This window comes from Labrus bergylta, chromosome 9, assembly GCF_963930695.1.
Source record: "Labrus bergylta chromosome 9, fLabBer1.1, whole genome shotgun sequence".
Taxonomy (NCBI): domain Eukaryota; kingdom Metazoa; phylum Chordata; class Actinopteri; order Labriformes; family Labridae; genus Labrus; species Labrus bergylta.
Genome location: NC_089203.1, coordinates 14,086,584 through 14,114,235, shown reverse-complemented (window position 1 = coordinate 14,114,235; position 27,652 = coordinate 14,086,584). Strand labels below are relative to the sequence as shown.

General features: G+C 38.9%; 2 protein-coding genes across 7 annotated transcripts; one reads left to right on the top strand and one right to left on the bottom strand.

Moving 5' to 3' along the window:
* Nucleotides 1-9,841, bottom strand: dpf2l (D4, zinc and double PHD fingers family 2, like). 6 transcript variants are annotated; one of them, XM_065958524.1, is made up of 11 exons: nt 9,751-9,841; nt 8,067-8,227; nt 7,852-7,959; nt 7,075-7,271; nt 6,573-6,665; nt 6,237-6,321; nt 5,584-5,772; nt 4,120-4,251; nt 3,679-3,791; nt 2,668-2,749; nt 1-1,636 (listed from the first exon to the last, which is right to left on the bottom strand). In XM_065958524.1, the coding sequence occupies exons 1-11, from the start codon at nt 9,780-9,782 to the stop codon at nt 1,551-1,553; spliced, it is 1,278 nt and encodes a 425-aa protein (XP_065814596.1). In that variant the 5' UTR covers nt 9,783-9,841; the 3' UTR covers nt 1-1,550. The 6 variants fall into 6 exon arrangements, with proteins under 6 accessions (XP_065814596.1, XP_020500961.1, XP_065814597.1 ...); XM_020645305.2 differs by having other exon boundaries at nt 5,638-5,772; XM_065958525.1 differs by having other exon boundaries at nt 7,075-7,268.
* Nucleotides 9,842-10,539: 698 nt separating this feature from the next.
* Nucleotides 10,540-24,536, top strand: LOC109992621 (high-affinity choline transporter 1-like). Its single transcript, XM_065959058.1, has 9 exons — nt 10,540-10,583; nt 17,239-17,482; nt 19,186-19,299; nt 19,661-19,816; nt 20,576-20,724; nt 21,003-21,146; nt 22,471-22,624; nt 22,693-22,910; nt 23,994-24,536. Exons 2-9 carry the CDS (start codon nt 17,296-17,298, stop codon nt 24,534-24,536), a joined length of 1,665 nt encoding a protein of 554 aa, XP_065815130.1. The 5' UTR covers nt 10,540-10,583; nt 17,239-17,295.
* The last annotated feature ends 3,116 nt before the right edge of the window (nt 24,537-27,652 follow it).

Sequence of the window (27,652 nt, the reverse complement as noted above, 5' to 3'; positions counted from 1 at the left end):
CATTATTCAAAGTGATTTTTTATTTATAAGTCAGGCTAAATCGGCTTTGATGCCAAAGAAATGAAAAAATAAAAATAGTACATCAAAGTACATCATTTTACAAATACTCATAATGGAGGTCTGACATACCAGAATAATCAAATCAATTCAAACATGTCACAGTAATAACAAAAATAGAAAAAGTCAATACAGTACATACAATGCATTAGGAGCTATATACTTGAAGTGTTGCAATACAATAAACTTCAATAGACAAAATTCTACTAGAAAAACTCCCAGTACCAATGGAATATCAAGTAATATAAAATGTAAAAAAATAAACAATACAACAAAAACAAAAAAAAATACACTTGTGATATGAGTGTGCATTTAAACTGGTGCAATGTGCATGCAAATCCACCGCAGTGTGACAGATGATGAAAGCAGCTACAGTTTGTGATTGATTCTTTAAGACATCTGCTTGACAGCAGCAACTTAGATGTCGCTGCAGTTTCTAAAAAAGCTTGCACAAAAAAGACGGACCTCTATGGTGGCTCATTGTTTTGTAGTAGACTTTCTTGATAAGAGCAGCATTATCTGTTAAAATGAGAGACAGTAAGCTGACGTAACTTTTGTATCTTCAGTGAAACTTTCAGTGTTCGATGTGTGATATAGTGTTTGGTTAACTCAACTGAATCAGCAATGAAAAGTTGGATTTGGTGCAACTCAAGGCCAAAGATTTTGTGCTAAAACAGCATAACAAGTCAAAGCCAAAGTTTTTTGTTGGCAAAAAAAATAAAAACTTTGTTTTAACGGTTTTGTCCCACTGATTTGAAAACAAAGATGTTCAGATTATGAAAGGCTGCGTGGGTCTTCAGTTGTGAAATTTCAAATGATAGTGGACCTTGGCACTGACTGGCTTCCCCCCAGGGAAACTTCTTCTTAAAAAAAAAAGAAAAAACTGCTCCAATCAGACAAAAGTACACAGATGAATGCCACTACAAAAGTCCACTAGTAACCAGAACAATAACAATAGTAATTATAATAATCCTCGACCATAAAGGTGTTGAATGTTCTCTCTCTCCCACATTCAGGGAGTAAAAATAGATCATTTGGCAGAAGAGAATCTGTGTTGTCTTGACAGTCTGCACTGTCTTTGAGAGCAAAAGGGTACAAATAATTAGCGGTGATGCTAATCAGTTCGCTCCCTTGGAGACAGCAGTTGCTATGGTTACTGCATGCTCTCTGTGTCTGCGTCTATTGTGTGTGTATAACAGTTCAGGAGAGAGAGTGCGTCTACACTGTATATATGTGCACAATATGTACGTGTTTGATGGTAAGCCCAAGGGGCTTTACAGGCAGGTCGGTAGTGATAGTTTAACCCCATGTAGACTGATCCCCCTACTGATGGGAAGATTTTAAGACTTGTGAAGCTGATCTGAGATCTGGCTCAGCTACATCTGGACAGAGCCTGGCGCTCTGGACTGAAAGGGGGTCTGGCTTTCCCATCGGGAGGAGGTTGTGGGGTTGGAGTGTGTTGTACGGAGGGGGCAGGACTAGCTGCTATGATGTCACTCTGGGGCAGAGTTCTGGTTCTGCTGGTATATGGAAGCTTTATCCTTCAGCAGGGCCAGGCACAGGTGGCAGCTCCAGCTCCCTATGAGACATAGAAACACAGTAAGGCATGTGTGAGGAATACAGCATCAGCTTTTCAAGCACCACATTATGTTCAACAACAACATCAATTTATGGAACAGTATCCAAGTTAGGTAAACTAACTACACGATCAAATCACTCAGCATCATCAGCATCATACTAAAGCTATTATTTACACACGTAAATGGGCCGAAGAAAAAGAAATTAACGAGGTGGAATCAAGACTTTCTCCCTCAAAATATTTAGTCTGGACTGGACTATTTCTGGGGTGTCACTCAGCAGCAGCATCATCAGCATCATCATCATAAATATGAAGCTTTATTACACATGTAAATAAGAGTTATTTTTTACAAATGTCGTTTGATGACGACGTGAAGTATCATGGAAGTTGTTGTCTTATTTGAAACACTTACCCTAGAGCTTGAAAACCTCTTTTTTTTTGATACTGGCAGAAATGTTGTTTCTAACCAGACATGGTCTGTATCTAAGTTGTATCAAAATCTTATCAAGCTAGTTTTAACCACATTATACCATTTTTTAAACTTAATTAACCCCAAGTTATTCATGCAATGCATCGCTACATAGTTCAAAGTAACACAACGCACTGTTGTTAGAACCAGCTATCTTCCTTTGTTCCCTCAGTAGAGATTCCACTGTGTGAAGTACATTTGTGAGTATATTATACATTATGTACTGTTATACTAAATAAAACCACAGATGTCTCTGTTTGAACACTGTGGAAAAGTCTGGAATAATGATTCAATGCAAAAGAAGAATTTTCAGAATTCTCAGAGTTCAATATTCTTAAAACGAAAATGCAACTTTTCTTTCCTTTTTATTTTTTAGTTCAGCACCAAACCAAACTATTCAACAGCCCGAGTCTGTTACTACACAAGGCTGCCGTGGGTCATGTGACTTGACTTGGAAACATTTCCAGCCATCGCTCTATAAGTGTTTTTAAAATCATTGTCACCATCACTTTTAACTTGACTGATTAATCAGACTGTGGTCGAGATTTCAGCATCAGCTTACCCTCTGGTGGTTCAGTCATAGGGGGACTCAGACAGTACATGTGGTAGCCTCGGTCACAGTCATCACAGAAGAGCAGCTGGTCCTGAAAAAAAACCAAAAAAAGCACATCATCATGTTCAGTCAGCTGATTAGACTAGAAGAGAAACAGGAGAGACAGTTCCTCCTTATAAAATCAGACTAAAGCTGGATTTAAAATGTTTTATTAACCACCAAAATGACCACTATGTCCTGTTTAATTTTATTGACGAACGGTCCAATCCATCCAGTTTGGCTGCTAACTGAACAATTACATTTGATTAAACATGTCAAAATAAAAGGCATGTGTTAAGTTGTAAACTGTCTCAATGAAGCAGTGAGGCAGCAAATTCAAAGCCGGCTCAGGTTGTGGGGTTGTTACCATAGTTTATAAATGATAGTGAGTCTGACTTTATCCACAACTATCTTCTTTTCATCCTGTTTTAAGCTTTGCCTCCAGTTTGACATTCTCTTGACTGTATGTGCACTTGTGTGACACTGTGGTGGAAGATTTTAGAGGAACAAAGGATGACAACAACTCTGCTTTCTCTCAGCTCATACTCTGATGAGAGGACGTCATGGACCAATCACTCACAACAAGAAAGACAGAAAATGCTGTCACTGAGGTCACTCACAGAAGACAACAACCCAATGCACCTTGCAGGACCGTGTTTAATGAGATGCAGTTACCAAACAAACATATTTGTTCATCAGGAAACAAAATACCGGTACTTTGGACTCAACTAGTATCCACAACTGAATAAATAAAGAGGACATGGGTATAAAAACTAAAAGAGAGTGTCTTTAAATCTGTCAAATTTTAAAAGGAGCAGCGTTTACTTTTCATTTCTGTCCTCTGTTAATACTAAGGCTGATTTTTCCTGATCCCAAAAATAGAGCTGCAGTATAGGTAATACAAAGAGCTGAAGGAAATCGAATTATTTGAATACATAGTTAGCTCAAAAACACATATCAGAGTTCCAAAAAGGGGCTTACGTCATTCTCTGAGGTGCCACAAACATTGCAGCATTTGCACTCAATGCACTGCCAGCGGTACGTCTTCACTGCAGCCATCATGACTGGGGTGAACTGCAGGCATGTCGGGTGGCCTGCAGGAAGGAGAGGAGACGGGAAGAGTGTTGTCAAATAGTATAAAAATAGCCCTCGAAAGTACTCAAAAACAAGTTTGTTTTTACCCATATTCCTGGATAATATCAGGGGAGGGTTAGCTGCGCTGACCAACGGCAAATTTGAATCCAAGATAGTATCACACACTTCAATTCCATCCTGACATTTTAATTGTCCTACTTTAAAGTCAAGAACTAAGAAGCTGTAAACACCAATACACAAACAATCTTATCTACATGGATCATCAATTGTGGATTTTTTTTTTGCCTGAAAGGAATCTCTCACCTATGACATATGATAAGTTCATACCTGAGCGACCACAGTCTGAGCAGGACACCAGCTCTTCTGACTGGCCCGTCTTCTGGTTTAAGGTGGAGTCTCCCAGACAGAAGTCACAGTAATCGTTGGGCAGTGCCAGCCCATTGGGACCCTTCTTTGTTGCTGAGCAAGAGAACGAGTGAAGAAAACAATTATGTGCACATCAAAAACATCACATCACATCACTGAATCCTAAAGGAGGATGAGTCAAATAGCTCTATTTTCATATGTATGTTTATTACACGGCTGTGTTAAATACTTGCTTCTGATCTGCAATTTACGCACTGCAACTGTCTGCTACCCTTTGATAAGTAGAACAAACCGTTACTATGAAGAGCGGACAGTTGCTAGGGCTCATATCACAGAATCTAGAGGGCTAACTGTGATAAAGGAAAGCAGTGAAGAGAGCTTTAAAGATGAATCTGTACACTATGACAGAGAAATCTACAGAACTCAAGATGGCACTTGTAAACACACACAAACAGGGCAGTGTTTCCCCTACCTGCAGGGCCCCCGCCCCCCCCCCCTGAAGGTCAAGTACAAAAATAATAACAATATATTTTTTAAATAAAATAAAAAATAAAGTTATTTATTGTAGGGATAGGATAGTGGACAGAGTCGGACATCAGGGAAATAAGTCATTTAAGGATACCTTTCCGATAGAAAAGGACAGCTGTCATTAAAAGTAACACTTTTAATGAACACCAAGATTCCCTCAAGTGTTTGTGTCATCGTGTCACCATGTCAGCTTGTCCCCCCCCCCAAAGAAAATGTCAACAGACTCCGACAGTGACCTGACGGAAAAACACAATCAGGCTGAAGAGTTAACCGTTGAAATGTATCGTTTTTAAATCAATGAGATCCTTTTCACATCACTGTTGTGTGTCTAGTTATTTATCACTTTAAGTAACCAGCCGTGTAATAAGCAGGATAATGGTGAGTCGACTCCAAGGGTTCCTTTCCCCTACAACAACACACTCACTATAATCCCCCCTTACGTATTGTAGGACTTACCTAAGTATTAAACAGTGATAAATCAAAAGGTTGAAAAGATTGACAGCTTCACAAACCTGTTTCACCACGACATCAGACAACACCTTCTCATTTCAAGAACTGACTAATGATGTATTGAGAAATATGATCCAATGTAAAGATGAGTGGTGACTGACAAAACGCACTTCATGAATGTATTTGCTAACACAATGTAGCGTTCACAAAAGAAAACAAAAAATACGATGATATGTCGAAGGGGGGGAGAAAAAGATGGATGACATGTTAGGAAAAAAAAAACAGGATTCCCAACCCTGCAAATATGTTTATGTCAGGAACACTGAGAATAATCCCACATTTGGGATAAAAAAAAAAATGAAAAGAGCAGAATTTAAAAAGAGAGAGAGAATGAGAGAGAGACATCCCTTGTACAACACAGACATGCTACAAGGCATGCAACCAAACCTCCTTCCTCTCTCTCTCTCTCCGTCTCTCTCTCAGCACTAGAGAGTGACTCACTCTTCTGCTCCTCAGGCTGGCGAGGAGTGGGTGGTGCCTCGATCTCCTCGCGGTCCTCGCCCTCCTCCTCGGCCAGGTGAGAGTGTGTATAGTGGTAGCTCAGGCCAGGACGATTCTTGTAGCGCTTCCCACAGACTGACACACACACACGGTCATACAAAAAGTGTTATAGTGATGACGGCCAATTTTAGCTGCCGTCCAAAAAGGCCCAAGATGGAACCATCATCATCATCATCATCATCATCATCATCGCCCCCACAACCAGCTTTATTTAGCTATCTGTTTCACATTGTTAATATTTGGTTGACGCGCTAGCAGCAGACTCATTCAGCGGAGGTAAGCGTTTGCACAAATGAGCTTTATGGCCGGCAAGAAGCCAGAGAGCAAACACGGCACGGCATCTCAGGGGGGAAAAAAAAACATACAAACAATCGAAACGCATTCAGGCGGGCAACTTTCAAATGTCTATGCTGTCGAACTTAAGTTCTAGAAGGGGTCTTTCAGATCAAACCATGCATGGTGGAAGCGTTGTTTTTGTCTTTCAGGGAAAAAGCAAAAGCCTCTCTTGCCGACATGCACGACACACAGCTTCTACTTACTGTCGCAGGCGTATGGTTTGTCCCTCTCCTCCATCGCAGCAGCTGCAGCCTCCTGCTTTTTCTTGCCATTCTTGTCGCTGCGACCCTAAAAGAGTCATTTGAAACTTTTGATTTTTCTCTGTACACCTCAAATGAAATAAAAAAAAACAGGATTGTGCACAATTGAAACCAAATAAGATGTTCAAGAAGAAAAAAGTACAGATTAAAAAATCATCTGGGGTGAAGAAAATCTGATTAATTATTAAGAACTACTGTGACTTTATTGCTTGCATCGCCCCACATTGATCCTCCGGTGTATTACAGGGGACTGCAAGCAGAAAAAGAAAGGACACTCACCTTGGATTTGCTCTTGCCCCGTCTCTTTGGGGTCTCGTCTTCAAAGTCTTCATCGTCCAGGTCATCCAAGTAGTCATCATGGTCTAAGACTCTCTGTGAAGAGAAGGTTGTGATTAAGTCTGGCTGTATTGAATGTATGGCCAATTCCATGCTTTAGTAAAAACTACAAAAATCTGCCATTGATGCTTTATATGAAGTTGTGAAAGGGCACATTATAACCGACGTAATGTGTTACTGATTTTTCTGTTTTTGATTGAACCACTCTGGTAAATATTTCAGCAGTTTGTCAGTAAATAACAGGTTTGGGTGTAACGCTCTGGTAACAAAACAGAGATTTGAACTGACTTGTGATGGTGCAGTAAGCGACGTGGATTTGACAGTTACATTATTATTCTATATAAAAATCAGGTCATGTAATGTATGCCATTTGTTGTGCGGCTATGCTCAACATGTTAAATGCATTCACGGAAAACAAGAGTGTTCAGCTATCTTTGAGCCAGACCTTGCGTATACGGCCAGAGGAAGTGTGGGTGGTCGTTGAGGTGGCCGGAGGTTCAACAGCTGCTGCATCATCCTCAGAACCACGGATATCCGACGTGGCATTCCTCCTGTCGTGGGGCTCACCCTTGAGTAGTGCCTCCAGGCTGCTGCCATCCACTGGCCCCAATGCATCCCGCTTCAACCCTAACTCCAAATCTGCTACACAGAAGGAGAAGTACAGCAATGCATGCATAAACAGAAAAAGAAAGACTAACATGCCAGAAAATACCACTGATAAACCGGACCTACTGATTAGGGCCCGACCAATATGGGAGTTTTAGGTATCGATAATAGGGAGAGAAAAATCTGATACCGATATATAATGGCCAATATCTTTCTTTGATCTATCCTGGATGAAAATATAGAATGAAAAAAAAGATGGGTAGTCAACTGGAAATTAACTGCGCATGTACGGGCATCAACGCTTGACACTCTGGAGAGTGATTCAAGATCCCGTTTATTTGTAATTCTTCTCATGTATCTGCATACGTAATAGCGATAGATGACGCTTGTTGTAATCCATTTAGCACACTCTGCTGGTTAAAGAGAACTACTAGAGCGATCCAAAGAAACTCAAATGAAATGCTTTTTGACTTGTGCATGAATTAAGAAATATCGGCGCATATCTGGGATAAAAGAAGCCGACACTGGTAGTCACAGTCGGGCTCTTCTACTGTTGGGAACAAAGGGATAAAAAAAAAAATGATAATGACATTTTTTGTTCCATTAGATGTGCTACCTGCTTTGAGAGGTGGGAAAGCCAAGCGGGGGTCCTCAGGGGGATGAGAACGCCGTTTCTTCCTCCAGCGACGAGCAGGGTAGGTGTACAGCTGTCCTGGAGCTACACCTGATGTGTCACAGAGTATTACAAGCACAAGAAAAAGCATGTAACCTTTTTTTTTTTTTTCAGTTTTGGAATGATTTGGGAAATTCTTCATAACTTATTTTATATACCTGCACTTCGATGTCTCTTCTCCATCCAGATGTAACAGTTGGACTGAGCTACACCGGTCTGAGAGTCCAGAAAAGGCATAAGGATGCTGCGCTCGGCACACAAACGAGCATTGTAACTGTGACACTGCTCCATGGCATCTCTGTAATACTGCTCTCCCAGCCTGGAATGTGAATGTGGGACACGAGCAAGTCAAATAATACAGATCAGGACAAACTGCTAATAATCACTGCAGGATACATGTTGCAACTTGAACAGGGTTAAATATACATGACACATTATTGATGTAGTGTAGGAAGTTTCCACTTGTAATTTTACAAATTATATCTAATTTTTTTACATTCTACCTTTTCATTGTTCATTTGTCTGATTTTGAAATTTTGTAAATCTCTTCTTCTTCGTTTTTAATTCTAAGGTCAATAACTATGCAACAGTGTTACTACTATGGGCGGCTGTGCCTCAGTTGGCAGAGTCGACGCCGGGTTCAACCCCCTGCTGGGCAACATGTCCGATGTGTCCTTGGGCAAGACACTTAACCCCGAATTGCTCCCGCTGCTTCAGTGGCGGTGTATGAATGGGATTAGTTACTGCTGATGGATGATAATACACAGAGATCACTACCATCAGTGTGTGAATGGGTGGGTGTGACCTGCGGTGTAAAAGCGCTTTGAGTAGTCGGAAGACTAGAAAAGCGCTATATAAGCTCAAGTCCATTTACCATTTAAGTTAAACAAAGAAGTATCCAAAACTTTATTATCTAAAAAAAAAAAAAAAAAAAAAAAAAAAAGGAATTCATTTTTAGTCATCTGCAACTTTACATGCAGATGTCATTATGTTGGCTGAAGGCTTTAATCAATTCACATTCATTGTCCAGGTCAAAACTGCCTTTGTGAGCTCAGGGAGAGATTTGTCATAAAGCTGCATCAGAAAGGAGTGGTGCAATCACTGCAAATGGCTAAATTCACTTTTTAAATCAGTCGGCTTGCATGTTGCACCGTTCTTGTAATGCACAATAGAAATCACCAGTCTCTGGGATTTTCACAATTAAGGATGCAGCAACAGCCTCTTGTGTGATTGGAATAAATGAATACTGAAGAGTAAACTTAAAGACACCGTGGCACGTCTCTAAATCAATGTTGTCGCATTGTTTTAAAAGACAGACTGTTGCTCTGACTGTATGATCTCTTCTTCTTTCTTTCTTTCTTTTTTTTTTTAAAAGGACTCACATAACGCAGCCTCACAAAGCCGGAACACAATCAGTACTGATGGAGGGACGTCAGAACAAAAGGTTGATGTTAGCAGGTCTCTCGTAACAACAAAGCAAACCCGCCAAGCTTACAGGGGAAAATAACTCTCTTCTACATCAGCGAGCGGCTGGCTAGCAACAGTTTGGACAAATAGTGTTAAACACCACGACAGCACGACCCCGAGCAAGCCAAGTTCTGGAAAAAGTAGTGTTTAAAAGAGAGCTCCACAATGGGTTCACCTCATTTATATTTGCCTACAGCTAACAGGCTAACCTTAGCTCAGTGGATAACGTTATTCTCTAGGGACAAAGCTTACATTCAAGACTGAGGAGGCGGACTGTACGGGTTAAAAACATGTGCAATGACACGACGATAATCACGCTCAATCATCTCTGTTCTGCTGCTTGATTTACTCTTACAATAATGAAGGTAAACTTACACTTTCACAACACTGTCGACGGCCGCCGCCATGTTTGCTTATTGCGGTTGTGTGAAGTGCTCCTGCGCCTGCGCACAACGATACTGCCCCGATACTGCCTCCCAGAATGAAAAACGTGAAGTAGCCTTCAAATGAAACCCCCTACAGCACATCTGGGTTACTCACTTCATGGGGTTTTAGCGGCTTTAGCACAGGCTTTTAATCAGTCAAAGGGGTCTCAATGGAAGGGATACCAAAACAACCACAAGAAAATGCGCAAAACAACCTCTAAAAGACTGAATAAATAAAATAATTTATGCAAAATGAGCAAAACAACCTCAAAGAGATGCAATAAAGTTTTGCACTGGGTTAGCCCAGTGACGCCTAATGTTAACAGGCTTGTCCGTCAGTCACCCTAACCATTAGTTTTTTTTAGATAAACTTGGTTGTGCCCAGGGCCCCGCTTTCATGGTCCAACCACGAAAAGGGCTCCCTAGTTACTTTGACCCCAAACTCATCACATCAAATAATGTATCTTTATGAAAGCTACTCTGTTTTCTGTTTTCCAAGAAACACTGATGTGCCAGGACAAATTTGGTTCAAACAAGGAAAAGGGAAAACACCCAAACTGCAAACATCAGTCCTCTCACACCTAGCAAAGAAATGGTGTATGTGGAAAAAAAAAAAAAAAAAATGCAAACAAGCTCCCAAAAATATCCTATCACGTATCAGTGGCACAACCGTCACAGTTCCCAGTTTGATGAAATTATAGAATGATTGACCAGAACAGAAACAGACAGAGAGAACAGAGAGAAGACGTCCCTCACAGAGCCCAGAAGACATTCAGTAGACAGGTAAATAATACAGAGATTTTTAATAATTTGGTTGTCTTGTAAACACTGAAGCCTATACAAAACTATTGGTTCTCACTACAAGTTGATTTGCAGCTGAAGTTAGCCATCAATGACAATTGATTTTAGCTTGCTTACTAATGTAAACAATGGCTCTGATAGGGCACATATCTATTTCAGGGGAGCAGTTACTGACACATAATTGAATAAAACAACCTAATAAGAATGGTTGACTCATTTTATTGACATACATACAAAGTGTTGTATCATTAGCACTTATGTAATTGTAGTGAAGTGTTTTCTCATTTTAGGGCATTGATTTTTACTTAAGTAAAGAATGTGAGTACTTCTCCAGTGCAAGTAGTATACATCACAGATTCTGATTGTTGTCAAAGAGAGCAAAGGCGCTTCATTTAGGTAATGTGTAAAGCCTTCAACTGTTTTAAACTCCAAGTAAGCCAATCTAAATATTTGAATTTAGCTTTTATTCAGTCTGATGTAGCATTTATGAACATCTTTTTTATGTCAAAGTCTTGGAAAAGGATTTTTTCCGAAAAGCACAAGGCTTGAAACGTCAGTGTACTTACAGTGAATGTATGCTGCACCTAAATTGTTCTTGTACGAATCTGTTTGTGGGTTTGTGATTATTTACTTTCAAAGCATCTGTGTCAGTTCAAGGACATGCAGGTCATGGATAATTGAAGCTTGAAGTTCACTTGGCTTTGCATCAAGCTTCGATTTACATTCAAAGCATAATGACGCTGCTTCAGTACCCAATCTGTAAAATATTGTTTTACTGTTGAGCTCTCCCTTATTAAATTCATATTGGGAAGCCAGTCCTTCCCAAAAAAAGGACTGGAAAGTATCAATATGAGGATCAATGAACAGGGTCACTAGAGGACAAACCTAACTAGAAAGACCAGTTCAATTCAATAGGGCCATAAATCACCTGCAAAAAGTTATAATGTTTACACTTCACAATACTGTTCTATTGAAAAGCATATGTTAATGCTTTATTTGCACAGATTATCATGAGTTCATTTGACTTGACTTTAATTTAAATTCTAATCCATGCATTAATCAGCAATTAATGATCAACATACTGAGTCATACACAAATTACAATGAATGTCTCCACTTATCCATCAATTCCCTCACTAATTACTCGATTAATTCAATAAGTGTATACCTATGAGGGCAGAACTTCAGGGATCGATAATCGATATCCTTATTTGTAAACATGTAAATAAACTAGTTCTGTATTAAATTTACAAATGTATAGGCTGTCACATTTTTAGGGTGCATGCGTTTTCTTGAAAATAACTTGTCTAGTATTGACGCCTGTCCCAAATAAAGGCAGGGTCATTTTATAGACTGATGGAAATAAAAGCCTCCTAACTTAGATTTATTGTGAATGTCTGATTGTATTTATTTTATGTTGCCACTGGATATTTTCTTAAAAGGAAAATCACGTGTTTGATTTAATCATTAACAAAGGATTTACAAGTATAAAATCATGTTGTGACTTTACATGGCTCAAACAACTCTTAGCATAACTGCCACATCCATACTGTATATGGGTCATTCTACCAAATTGGTGTAATCTTCGGTCCCATAACCAAAAACAAGGGTTTAGTTACATTCTGCTATTATCTCTTCACACCCAAAATAATATTTTATCACATTTTATTTTTAAGTATGATAAAATCCTTGTTTAGGTGATTTTAACATACATGTCTGCTACCCCTCTCAGTCTCTCACGGGTGATTTTATGGATATTCTAGAATCTTTTAACCTTACTCAGGCAATACAGGAACCCACTCACTCTAAGGGCCACAGACTTGATCTTGTTTTATACAGTGGTCTCAGCACTAACAGCTTTGAGACAAAGGATATCTTGTGTGTCACACTACAAACTGGTTTTATTCAAAATGGTTTTATCTCAGTTATTAGCAAGGCACCTGCAGGGTTTTTAACTCTACGTCTGCTAGCAAGTTTAAGGATCTTTTTATTTCTGTCTCTTCAACTGCCTTTTACCAAAAATTTAACACAGAGGAGCTGGTCTCCTCTTTTAATCTCACCTGTCAAACTGTGCTGGACTCTGTTGGTCCCTATAAAGACAAAAAGACTAATAGAGCTCCACAGCCATGTGGAAATATTATGAAATATTGAGAGATACAATGAAACAATACCAAAAGGCAGTTAAAGATGCAAGAGCAGCATTTTATTCTAATCTGATTTTAGCCAATCATTCTAACCCCAGAATTTTATTTAAGGTTTTAGAATCAATCACCACCCCCTCCCCTTCTTATTTTACTGATCCTTCTCAGGATCTGTGTGAGAAGTTTTTAACTTATTTTACTAATAAAGTCAAGGACATTAGGCAACAAATCATCCACCCAGACCGTATTTTAGACACCAGCAGGGAACTTAACAGTTTTAGCAGTTTTGAGCCGGTGTCCTTGACCTTTTTATTTGAAATTTTAACCCACATGAAATCAGCTACGTGCAGCCTTGATTTTATTCCCACAACGTTTCTCAAAGAGGTTTTTTAACACAGTTGGACCCAGTATTATATCCATTATTAATAGTTCCTTGGCGGAAAGTGTAGTCCCCTCTGCTTTTAAACATGCTGTGGTCCAACCACTTTAAAGAAACCCAACCTTGATCCCACTGATTTTAACAATTTTAGACCAATCTCAAAACTTCCATTTTTATCAAAAGTTTTAGAAAAGGTGGTTTCAACACAACTTTTATCTTTTATGACTGAAAATAATCCGGTTTTAGAGTTTGTCACAGCACAGACGGCCCTCCTCAAGGTAACCAATGACCTTCTTTTAGCAGCAGATAAGAGGGGAGGGCTCAATTTTAATTGTTTTAGATCTTAGCGCAGCTTTTGATACTGTTGATCACACAATTTTAATTGATCGTCTCAGAAAATGGTTTGGTTTACAGGTTACTGCACTTAGCTGGTTTTACTCTTATCTTTTAGAAAGAACCTTTGCGGTCACCATCGATAACTACTCCTCCTCTACCTCTAACATTATCTGTGGTGTACCGCAAGGTTCGGTTTTAGGTCCCGTTTTATTCTCCATTTATATGCTGCCTCTTGGCCAAATAATTGAACACCACAAAGTCTCCTTTCACTGCTACGCAGCCGACACACAGATATACCTTCCTTTGAGACCTGAGGACCCTAGGAGCCTAGCTGCTGTCAGAAACTGTCTACACGATATCAACTGCTGGATGGCACAAAACTTTCTCCAACTGAACAATTCTAAATCTGAAATCATAATATTCAACCCGCCAAACTCCACTCATATTTCAAAGAGCAGCCTCGGTCCCTTATTCGCCAATGTCCAACCCACTGCCAGAAATCTAGGAATAACATTTGATTGCAATCTCACCTTTGAATCCCATATTAAAACAGTTGTCCGATCATGCTTCTTCCATCGACGCACCATGTCCAAAATTAAAACAATACTAACCCAACCAGACTTTGAAAAGATCATTCACGTCCTCATTTTCTCCGGACTTGACTACTGTAACTCCCTCTTTTCCGGAATGTTACAACTAGGCTTCTTACTGGTTGTAACAGACGACATCACATCACTCCAATTTTAGCTTCATTACATTGGCTTCCTGTAAGTTTTAGAATCGATTTTAAGATTTTACTCATTACTTTTAAAGCATGGACGGGGCTGGCTCCAAGCTATATAACAGAGCTACTGACACCATATGAGCCAGCCCGCAGTCTTAGATCCTCAGGTGGGGGCCTCCAGGTCGTTCCAAAGTCGAGACTTAAAACTAAAGGTCAGGGCCCCTTCAGTCAGGGCCCCTCGACTTTGGAACGCCCTCCCTCAGGAGATAAGACTCGCAGATTCCCTCAATTCTTTTAAATCCCTTCTTAAAACATACTTTTACAGACTTGCTTTTATGTGACGTCGTCTTCTTAATGTCTTTTCTTACTGGTTTTACTATTTTTATCTTCTTTTACTTCTTACTGTCCTTTTATTTATGTTCTTTATTTATGCTCTTATCTCGTATTTATGCTCTTATCTTAACTCCTCTTATGTTTTAACTTGGCAATTTCTGATCTTACTTTGTCTATTTATGTTCTATATTTATACTTTTAGTTTCTTACATCTTTTTAAATCTGTGGTCCTCTTGGTCTCAGCTCGTGTTGTTGGGTTCTTGTGTTGCCTGGGTTTTTATAATGGTTCTTGTGATGGTCGGGTTATATATGTCTGTTGGGTATCGTGCACTTTGGGTTCTTTTCTGTTGAATTGTATTTAATTATTTTTAGTATTTTGCATTTGTTATGTTCTTGCTGTTGTTTATGTTCTTCTGTGTTTGGTTTAGCTTGCTTTGTTCTTGTTTTTGCTGTTTGTCAAAGCACTTTGTAAACCTGTGTTTTTAAAAGGTGCTATAAATAAAGTTATTATTATTATTATTATTATTATTATTATTATTATATTATCATATTATCTTAACAAGAGAAAGAACCTCACTCCCCCTACAGAGTTTTGGTTGAGATGATGAAGTTGACCCTTACAAAAACTATTTCAAGTTTGAGTTTATTATTTACAGTGTCGGGGATTATGGGGAGTCTCCTAATCTTTTTAATGGAGAAATTCAAAGAGGATTTTGTGTAACATAAAACTGTGTTTGATCCTTTTCTGAAATGTTGGTTTTGCTTTGTTGGTGATGTGTTTTTCATTTTGTCGGCCACTCATCAACTAGAAGTTTAGAGTGTATATTTATTAACTCCAGGGTGCACTCTAAAACATCTAGAGTTCAGCCTGCAGTCAGTCTCTTTTTTAGATGTGCTAGTTAATAAATAAGAGCAGCTTGAGAGCAAAAAAAAACTGATACTAACTGGGTTTTTTCTCGAGTTATCATCCTCCAGGCCTTAAAAAAGGTTTAGCTTTCAGCTGTTAAGGATTAAGAGAATTTGTAGTACAGAGAGTGTGTTTGATAAACAGGTCGCTGAGCTCTGAAAAGACTTCGACTTCTAAACTGTCCATCTCCAATAATTGTAATTTAGTCTGTGCTACCACATTTTCTCCTGTTTCCTTTAATCAGAGATTCTGTATTGGTTTCAAAACTATAAGCCCTGTTTGATTTACTTATCCTTTTGGTTCAACTGAAAAAAACACATATAACATAAAGACATGCGTCAAAAAACAGTGGCACATTCTGTCTAATGATCCTCAGATAGGTCACAATTTTTTCAATCCTCCTGCTTTTTGCCCTTGAAACTGCAAGTAATCTAAGGGATGTACTTGTTAGAGCTGACTGTTATACTCACCCACAGACATTTTTTACCTGGGGGTAATTTCCCTTGTTCTGTGTCCAATGCATAGCCATGATTAGAGGAGGCTCTTTTTCACACCCTCACTCACTCTGGTAAACGTTTTGTATTTAAAGTAGAATTTTGTGCAAAACGAGATTTGTGGTTTACCTTTTGAAATGCCCTTGTGGCTTGTGTTATATCGGTAAGGGAGAATTAAAAACTTGTATTTCAGAACACAAAAGCAGTAGAGAACGAGATATCTTCAGCAAAGAGACATTTTAGTGCTATGGGCCATAATGTTTGTTCTCTGAGGTTTCAAGGCGTATAGAATAAAACCTCCCAAGAGAGACGGGGACAGAAATATGTCTCTCCTTCAGAGAGACGTGTATGCTTCATGGGATCTACATTTTAACAAAAAAAATGCTTCTTAGTAACTATATTTCTCCTTCTTTTTCAAATTTCGAGATTAAAGTCATAAATTTACAAGATTGAACTCGTAAATTAACGAGTTCGAGACCAGCCTGTGCAAAATTATGAAGTAAAACCCTTAAAGTATTTTCCTCTGCAGACAACTTCCTCCATGTCAGTGTGGTTCTTTCTTCAGAAAAGCCACAGTTTCTTGCAGTATCTTTTCAGGGTCCTGATATTTTATGGTAATGTGAAGATGATGATGTGCCAAAGGCATCTGTAGTTTCAGATCTGCCCCAACACGTGTCTGTTATCGGTCTGCCTTATTAAAGTGTCTCATGTGCAGAGGCAGTTTGTGTCCTGTTCCTTGCAAGTTGAAGTGAAAACATCTTTTGAACTATCTGTTTTTACAGACTACTAAGGAAGTAGCCTATTTCCTTATTAGTGAAACCTTTAGGACAAGATGCTCCATGTTTGATGAAGACGCAGCTGTTGTTGATCTGTACGCTGCTGCTCTACCGGAATACCAATTTTTGAAGGAAATGGAGTGTGCTGACTTTTGTGTTTTCTTGTAGCCTAGTCTTTTGCAGTCTTGGAACCTGAAGACTTATATGTGCTACTCTTTTGATGATTTGATGATTGATTGATGATTTAATTCTTAGATAGTCTTGGACAGATTTTCCTTCTTACAACATTAGGCTTTTCTTAAGTTAAAAATGTATTTTAACAATCACTTGATACAAGTGCATCTTCCAAAGGTAGGCAACAGCGAATTTAATACAAAATTCAATCATGAGAAGCAGCTGTAGGAAAGTTTCCCACACGCTGAAGAACACCAACTAGTTTAGAGGGTCTGCAAATTTACACTCTTTAACTAAATTGCTCAAAGCATTAGTTAAATTTACACAGAGTAGCCTATAATTCCTTTCTCTGGAATCCTGTCTTTCTTGTTCAGCACTGTTAAAACAGGCAGTAGGACTCTATATGCTTCAGTCTGTCAGCCTGTCCGTGCATGATGGGCCTCAACGTTCCAGGGCTGGTGGTAATGGTTTTCTTCTACCTGCTGGTACTGGGCACTGGAATCTGGGCCGCCATGAAGTCAAAACGGCTGCATGACAGCAGCCAGGCCGACCAAACAGAAATGACTCTGTTGGGGAACCGAGGGATCAGCATGGTGGTGGGAGTCTTCACCATGACAGGTCAGTGCAGGGCATTGGGATGGGGTTACATAAAAACAAAACGAAAAATACTTTTAGTAGAGGCTTACGTCACAATGAGAACCATAGCCCTTAACTCTTTTATGTAGGTTAAGTGGTAAAATTTTACGTGTATGATGTACAACTCCTCATATTTGCAACCTCCGACAAAAAGCTGTTAACATGTGTGACATTGTTAAGTAGCCTATCATAGCCAATTTATATAAGTCTAATCATACTGTATCAACACATTTTTTAAGTGAAAAACATTCACTGTCAGAACTAGGCAATACTATCCCCTTTTGGCACTTCTTATCTACGACGGAGGATTAGGGCCACGTTAAAAAATAATAATCTAAAATTTTAGCCTATTAAACTCGTAAATTTACGAGATGAAAATGATGAAAGGAGAACCCTAAAAGCCTTTAAAGAATAAACGAATAAAGTCGTTATTTTAGTCTATAGCCTTTTCTCAAATGAGGTTTTACTAATAAGGCAATAGGCTACTTCCTTGTGTAGTCGGTAAAAACAGTTAGTTCAAGAGAAGTTTTCACTTCAACTTGCAAGAACTTGTTTATCTGTAAAATGATGAACAGGACACAAACTGGTTCTGCATAACCTTGACACTTTAACAAGGCAGACAAGTGCAGATAATAAAACATAAACTATCCGACAGTTGTGTTGGGACTTTACTTGTGCAGATATGATACTTCACATCATCATCTTCCCATTGTCATAAAATATCAGGACCCTGAAAAGATAACTACTGCAAGAATCTGTGGCTTTTCTGAAAAAAAGAACCACACTGACTTGGAGGAAGTTGTGTCTGCAGAGGAAAAAATTACAGTATGCTGTCTCAAAATAGAAAAAAACCTTTGCACACCAATTTCATAAGACAGTGAAAGCAATGTGTCCATCAAAAACTTAAAGGCAAACTCCCGCATAAAATTGTAAACAAACATTTATTGATGTTCGTTCGGTAGGCTACTAGACCTTCATCCGGCAAACAGTTTGTTAGATAGGGCAGGACATCGTGAGCTATTCAACAATTAACAAATAAATAAACCTCTCCCAGATAGCGAACGATCACTGAAATAGCCTCATGTGGATTTTCCGTCTTAATCATCCTTTTGGTTGACATTGAAATCTCAATGCAAAATAGACATTGGATGACACGTTTAAGGTCATGTTGATGACTGCTGTTGAAACAACATTGGCCTATAGTACTGACTATATGATTGATTTAGCACCGCAACACTGATGTTGAAAATATGTTGATTTATAGTTAAGCGGGACATGATAACTTAATCGATAACTGGTGAATGACATTGCATTGGACTGGTATCCTGCAGAACCGCTTTAACTGCTTTTCAGCAGTTGAAGCATGCTTTTTCTAGATGTGTAAAGTTGAATATGTAACCATTGGTAGCCATTGTTTAAAATGAAAATATGTGAAAAAATTTTTCTTCATTATGATATTCAACACAATACCAAAATGTTGCCACATCCACCACGTAGCCTTACCTTTTTAGTTGTATCATACCATAAATCAATTGGGTGTGGCATTTACAATGTTCCTTCTTTTTTAAATGACAGGTTGCGCCACCTGTAATTTGGGCCACCACATAAAAATAAAGTCTGGATACGCCCCCGTGAGTGGGTGTGTGTTAGTTGTACTCATAAACATATATCTATACTTCCCACAGCAACATTTGTAGGTGGGGGCTTCATCGTTGGTATGACAGAGGCAGTGTATACTCCAACCATGGGACTGACCTGGGCTGTAATGCCAGCTACAGCAGCCCTGTCTTTCATTGTTGGTAAGGTGATAATACAGTACTCATAGTATCCTTATTAGTAGCATTGCAATGAGGTTTATAGATATAACTTTCTAAGTAACAATTTGTACTTCAACTGTACTTGACTTGTGCTGTATATATGGCATAAGTGTATACGGTGTACAGGTTCAACTTGTAAAACACAAACATGACTTTAACATTATAGAATATGAATTACTTACACTGAAGACTATACATTTGAAAAGTAGAATACTATATAATACTTCAGTATACCTCATAATCTGTTGTGAGTTTAACAATGTGATAGGAGTGCAAAGCTGAACAATTGTTTTAAGCTGACAATTGCAATGACACTGATCTCTTTCCCTTTTTGACTATTAAGGTGGGCTGTTCTTTGCTAAGACAATGAGGGAAAGAAAATATGTGACAATGATGGATCCGTTGCAGATTAAGTACGGAAATGTATTAAGTGGAGTTCTGTCCGTGGTACTGCTGATAGCTGATATACTCTGGGTTACAGGAACTCTTATTGGCCTGGGTAAGTGATACACTCAAGTCAGTCATTTCAGCTTTTCATCCTTTAGTTAATTACTTGCTTGCTAACAAAAAAGATACCCTGAGAATTTGTCCTTACATTTGAGAAAAGTATAGAACCTGCATTAAACTCAAAACCTTCACCAATTTGGTTTCCAATGTATACAAAGTAGAGTCAAAAAAATAGAATAAACAGTAATTCATATATGTTATGCTGTGAACCTGTCACATGTCAATCTGTCCAACAGATTACTGTGAGGAGAGACTTAAAAGCTCCTTTTAAAAAATAAAAAAAAAGATTTTGAGCTGCCTCAATTCATTAAACTACTTGACTGATGCATTTGTAGTATAGGCCATGGTAAAAGTACATTGCATACCCGTTTTATGCATTGAAGCATAGATCTGATCCTGGTTCCCTGAGCAGCATGTTATAAAACTTCATTTCGTGACCCAGTACTATTATAAAATCTAGCCGATCTCCTCATGTTACCATGTAAAGCTTCAGGAGCTGCTGTCAAAGCTGCTGGTGTACTACAGTGGAGGCGAGCTGGCATTTGGTGCAAGTCAAAGAGCTAATACATCTGACTGTATATGAAGATGGATGATGTGTCTCCAACTCAAAAAGTGAAGCCAAAGTATCCCTCTTGAAGTGCGCTGACATATTTTACATTTGATACTACAGTCTGCACTGTAGGGATCAGCAGGGGGAGCTGCCGTAATGACTTCCAGCCCCTTCAATATAATTCATTTTGTTTATTCATAGGTGCAACAATGAGTGTAATCCTAGATTTGTCCTACACGCTGTGCATTTGGATCTCTGCTGCGGTAGCCATCATCTACACACTGCTGGGGGGCCTGTACTCTGTAGCCTACACAGACGTCATACAGCTGACCCTCATATTCTTAAGCTTGGTGAGTTTCTCACTAACATGGAAAACTTAGTCCACAAAACCTCAAAATACACTTTATTGTCCCCTTGGGGAAATTTGTCTTGGACTCAAAGTGCTGCCAAACATTCAGTTGCTTCCACTCAATGTTGATGGTGCTTCGCTAGTATTCTGACAGGCCTTTACAAATGTACTTATTACACCAAAAATCCTATGTGAAGTGACAGATCCCAAAAGTCTGTGATACAAGCTGAATTAATTACATGAATATGCTTGTTTGCTATGTTAATGTCTTTTCTGCAGTGGCTATGTGTCCCCTTCATCCTGATGAACCCCTATTCAGCTGATATAACCAGGACTGCTTTCAACTTTACCTACCAAGCCCCTTGGGTTGGTTCAGTGGGTAAAGAAAACATGTGGAGGTGGATTGATAATTTCTTAATATTGGTGAGAACTTTGTTCAGTCCTTTGTCTAACTGCATTGTATTTTAAACATGCCATTATCAATGACTACTTAAATGACCAATATGTAAGATATCTACCAAATTAAATCCTAAAATGACCTTACTATATAATCAGACATAAAGAAAATATGTTATGTTGAGGTGCTGGCTAAACTCTAGGGGTCAGAGTAACATATTGCTCCTCTAAGAGAAAGGAAAGTTTGTTTTCAATGTTAATGTTCCTCTTTAATGGAGGGCTTTTTGAAATTAGAAAAAGCACCAGTGTAAATTCATAAACAAATAACATGTTAATTCTGTTTCAGTTTAAGGATTCAGGTTTTGTGCACACTGGCACACTGCCATGACATACAGGGACTTAGATCATCAGATAAATGGCTCTACTCTGAGGGAGAATAGAGTAATTTATAAGGTCATCTTTAACATTTGCACTTTTCAATGCAATAAAAATATGGTTCAACTACAGTTCCATTTAACAACTCACTCTCTGCCCTTGAAAAAAGATATGATACCACATAGGTGTGAGTTTTAAATCATCCCACTCTAAAGAAATCCTGATAGAACACCCTTTTTAAACTAACTAATTACTGTCTTTATTCAATTTCCAAACACACCAGAGCTAGCACATCTGCCCAGTCAGAGTTCAAAATAAAATAAATAAAATGCTTGAGCCAACCAGATATCCCCTTAAAAACAGTAGCATATTCCTGATTACTGTATGTCTGTTGTGATGTCTTCTAGCAAAGTGTATGGCATTGAGCTAAAAGGAAGTCAAAACAACGTGTAGCTAGCAGGGCTATCTCACCATAGACTGTATAAAAAGATAGACGACATAACAGCTCCCTTAAAGTGAAGCCAAAACATTAGGAGCTCCACCTAACGATCAGCTGCGGTAAAGGTCATAATCTCAGCCTCCTCCGTGTTAACAAAAAGGAACATGTTGACTTTAAAATGAAATTACACTTCAAATAAAAAAGTTCTCAACATGGTTTCTGTCTTTAGTCTCTATAGGTATTTATCATGTTGAGTTATGTCAGATTGTTCACTTTTCCAACAAGTGTAGAAATAATTAACAAATTAATTAACAAAAATGTATTTTTTATAATTGAGAAATGGGTATAACCTTGTCTGAACGCTCTGTTGACAAATTCAGCTCATGTTGCGCTGTGTGCATGGGATTAGTGGAGTAGAGGAGTTACGGCGAGAGAAAATGTTGGTCAGGATGACTCAAATTAAAAGTGTTTTTGTGCTTGATGTATAAAGTGGATCAAGCTTATATCCAAGGCATTGTTTTCTTTATTGTTTGTAAGGCTCTTGGTAACCTGGGATATCAGGACTTTCACCAGAGGACCCTGTCAGCCTCCTCATCAGCCACAGCCAGGATCACTTGCTTCATTGCAGCTCCACTCGTCTTCATACTCGGCGTTCCATCTGTGTTGATCGGAGCAGTCGCAGCATCAACAGGTACAGTGATACTGTTAATCAATAAGACTGATAAGACAATGCTTATTAATGTCACCTTTTTCTGTCAGACTGGAACATGACCATGTACGGCTCCCCATCCCCATACGAGCGTGGAGAGGCGGGTCTGATTCTGCCCATTGCTCTGCAGAACCTCAGTCCACCCTACATCTCCATCATTGGTATTGGAGCTATAGCTGCTGCTGTGATGTCATCAACAGACTCTGCTTTATTGTCAGCCAGTACTATCTTCACATCCAACATCTATAAAAACATCTTGAGGACCAAGGTATGGGGAGACACGAGGAAAGGAATAATTATAATAATAATAATAATGACTTTATTTGTATAGCCCCTTTCACAAGCATGAGAGTCACAAGGTGCTTTACAAAAGGATGAGAACAGACAGAAAAAAGCAACAATATACAAAACATATTATTCAAAAGCAAGTCTAAACAAATACTGTAGGTCTTAAGTCTCTTTTTAAAAGAGTCAATCGTGCCTACAAATTTTAGACCCAGATGCAGAGCATTCCATTGTGTTGGCGCTACAACCAACGAAAGCAAAGTCTCCCTTGGTCTTCATTCTGGTGTGTGGGACTACCAGCAAACCCTGATCAGAAGACCTAAGAGATCTGTTAGGAGTGTAATGCCGTAAAAGTTCTGTGATGTAGGCCGTTGCCTGTCCATGCAGGGCTTTGAAAGTAATAACAAGAATCTTGAGTTGTATTCTAAAATTGATGAAAAGCCAGTGTAAAGAAAACAGAATTGGAGTGATATGTGACCTTTTGGAGGACCTGGTTAATAGTCTGGCTGCAGCATTTTGTACTTATTGTAAATGGTTTAGATATGTTTTGTTAAGAAATGTAAAAAGTGAGTTACAGTAATCCAAATGGGAAGAAATTAAGGCATGTATAATCATCTCCATCTGAACTGTGGGACCAATGGGCTTAAGTATGGCAATATATATCTTCGCTGATAAAAACAAGAGAGAACTAGACAATCAATATGCTGGTCAAGGCACAGAGACTGACCAAAAGAAATGCCTAGATTGCACAGAACAGGCTTCACAAACATAGAGAGGGAACCAAGTTTTTCAGTAACACTGGGCACAATGGCCACAGGAGCGCTAAAAATGACTTCTGTTTTATCAGAGTTTAGTTGTAAGCAATAGTCTGCCATCCAATCTTTAATGGTGCTAAGACGGTTCAGTAGAGTTGGCAGTTTAGCAATATTTTGTGGAGTAAATGAAGCATGTAATTCAATGTGGAAATCAAAAGCTGTTTATTATGTGACCAAGTGGAAGCAGGTACAAGGTGAATAGACTTGTTTGTTTTCCAATCAGCTCCTTCAGTCTTTTTTTCTTCCTGCAGGCATCAGACAGGGAGCTCCAGTGGGTGATCCGCATCACTGTTGTGTTGGTGGGCTTGGCTGGCACATCTCTCACCTTCTTACAGAACAGCATTATGCTTTTGTGGATCCTGGGCTCTGACATAACCTACACTATAATGTTCCCTCAACTTGTCTGCGTCCTCTTTTTCAACATAAGTAATGGCTATGGCTCCATTATGGGCTTGTTACTTGGACTGTTTTTGAGAGCTCTCAGCGGCGAGCCATCCATAGGGTTGCCTGCTGTTCTACATTTCCCAGGTTGCGTCCTGGAGGACGGCAAATATGTCCAGTGTGCTCCTGTTCGGACTATCTACATGCTATCTTCCATCTTTGCCACTGTATTGTTCTCCTACCTGGTCTCAGCACTCTTCAATAGAGGACTTGTTCCTGAGAAGTGGGATATATATAAAGTGAAAACACACAAACCAAGGCAACATCCAATATTACTGAGTAATGGCAGCAAAAGAATAGAAAAACCTGATGGTCAGAATGTCAATGAGTTGATGTTAAAAGAGATAAATTAGCACCACTGAAAGAAAAAAAAGGTTGATGGCTTTCTGATATGTTTGTTGTTGAGCGTTGTCATCATTTCTCTATTTTTTCATACAAGTCTGAATCATAAATGATTCTAGGCCATGACATGGTGTAAGACTTCATCAGAAGGGTGCTAGTTATATTTTACTATTACATCACATTTTTAATGCACTCGCTCTGTAAGTAAAAATAAAGAAAGATAAAGAAACAGCATTTATGTGGATTGATCATTTCTTATTATTGGTAAGGGGTACTTTATTTTTATTTACAATAGAGTCATTAAAAGGAGGACATTACAGCCACTTTAAAAACTTGAACTTAACTGTTTTTTATTGCAATGATTTTAATGATCACGTTAATAATTGAGTAACACAACTACAAATAAAGGGATAGCACTTTCTGCAAGCTTACCTTGTAGAACATGCCTTCACATGAAGGCTGAGGTCTTGCCGCAGAAGCACTAGACTGATTTTCCAACGCAGGTCATTTGCAGTGTGTCTTCCCCCCTCTGCACAATGGTCCCTTCAGCTGTCATACATTAATAACCACAAAAAGTTTAGATGGCCAAAAAGAAACGTATCTTTAACATTTGGTCAAAATAACTCACACAAAATGCTTTTATGGCCTTAAAAACAAATGCTAAAGGGCTTTAGCAGACATTGCAAAGGAAGGAACTATATTACTATAACTAACTATATTAGAATGATAACATAATAAAGATCAACAGTCAGGTGAAACAGAGAGTAGTCTACCAAATGAAAAATAAACAAGAACAAAATGTGAATAAAGGAGAAGTAGTAATCAGTAAAGCAAAAAAAAAGAAGCATAAAAAAGCACATGTGGAAGCATATAGATAGAAAATGAAAGTTGACTTACAACTGAGCCAAAGTGCAAGATGAGTAATTTACTGTGGTGATCGCAAAAGATGTCTAAAAAATAGGAATAAAACTAACTGAGCGCAGTGTCCTTGACGCCTCCAGGTCTCAAAACGTCATGATCTACTCTGCCAAATGCCAACATTTCAAAGATTTTATTTCTGACACATAAAGTCTAAAATCTGTGTTTAAATTACTTAAAACTTTGGATAAAAATGGGAGTTCATTAGCTGGCCTTAAATGAATAAAAACAATGGGTTAAAGATTTGGTTACTTTAAAAGAAGAAAGATCAGAGCATGTTGAGCATGAGCATTGAAAATGACAAGTTAAAAGTGAGCTGTTAGTAATTTATAAAATACTTTGTCAGACTGTGCCCATAACTTTGTTGAGTGTAGAAGGTGTATGTAGCTGCATGTAGCTGGGTTCTTATGGAAAAAAAATCAGCTTGAAAATGATTAATATATAAATATTTCTGTTGGATTGTAAAAGAAGGTAAGGTGGGATAATCTGCCTAATGAGGTTGTGTTTTGTTGCTTCTAGGACACTTGGTAACATTGGATATCAGGACTTTCACCAGAGGACCCTGTCAGCCTCCTCATCAGCCACAGCCAGGATCACTTGCTTCATTGCAGCTCCACTCGTCTTTATACCCTGAGTTCCATCTGTGTTGATCGGAGCAGTCGCAGCATCGACAGGTACAGTGATACAGTTAATCAAAAGAGATTAATAAGTCAATGCTTGTTAATGCCACTTCTTTTCTTCAGATTGGAACTTGACCATGTACGGCTCCCCATCCCCATACGCGCGTGGAGAGGCGGGTCTGATTCTGCCCCTTGCTCTGCAGAACCTCAGTCCAACCTATAACTCGGTCATTGGTATTGGAGCTGTAGCTCCTGCTGTGATGTCATCAACAGACTCAGGTTTACTGGCAGTGTCCTCCATCATCACATCCAATATCTATAAAAAGATCTTGAGGACCAAGGTGTGGGGAGACATGAGGAAAATACTAGATTTTATTTGATTATTTTCCTTAAGCTCCAGGTCTTTTTTGTTCCTGCAGGCATCAGACAGGGAGCTCCAGTGGGTGATCCGCATCACAGTGGTGTTGGCGGGCTTGGCTGGAACATCTCTCACCTTCTTACAGAACAGCAATATGGTTTTCTGGATCCGTGGCTGAGGCATAGCCTACACTATAATGTTCCCTCAACTCATCTGTGTCCTCTACTTTAACAGCTGTAATGGACATGGCTCCATTATGGGCTTGTTATTGGGAGTACTGTTGAGAGTACCGTGCGGGGAGCCATCCATTGGGCTTCCTGTTGTTCTTCAGTTCCCAGGTTGCACAGGATGGAAAATATGTCCAGTGTGCTCCTGTAAGCACTATTTGCATGTTGTCCACCATCGTTGCCACTCTGTTTTGCTCCTTCTTGGCCTCAATGTTCTTCAATAAAGAACTGATTCCTGAGAGATGGGACATTTTTCAAGTGAAAACACAACAGCAGAATTTAACATTAAAGACCTGTGGCGACATCGAAACACATCGAGAGAAACCTGATGACGAGAGTGAGATGGAACTGAGGTTAATGGCCAGAAGTCAGCAGGAATGAAAGACAATTGAGATAAAGGGGGTCCTGTTCAATAATTTGTCTTTGTGTTTAATTGGTATTTTATTTAGCTATTTTAGCCTGTCTTTATTTTTATTGGTATATTATTTGTATGTCATTATAGGGACCTGTCCTAAACGTAAATATTTCTATTTCCTGTTTCTTAGAAGCATCCTTTTAGCCCCTCTAACTAAGCCTCAGTCATCATGTTGATTATTGTTCCTTTTGCCATCAAGCTCTTTATACAAAGTCTATTGAAACCTTTTACTTCAAAATGATTTGAAATGATGTTAGTGGAGTAACAACTTCTTCTAGTGTATTTGAAGATCTTTTATATTCCCTCTCCAGACACAAACAGCTAATTCACTGTAAAAACCTGAAAGTGGCTCTAGACCACACATCACGATGACAGGTATACTGTATAACAAAACAGTTAAATGACACCTCCAAGCACCAGTTATGATGACTCATCACGACGGAGTCAAACATCTTATGGTGACAACAGTTATCATCACAACATCATCATATCTATTCCAATGCAATAAGGCGACATATCAGAATGACAGGGAGTATAACTACATTACTGCCACAAACAGGACCATTAGAGGAGCAGCTAAGGGGGACTG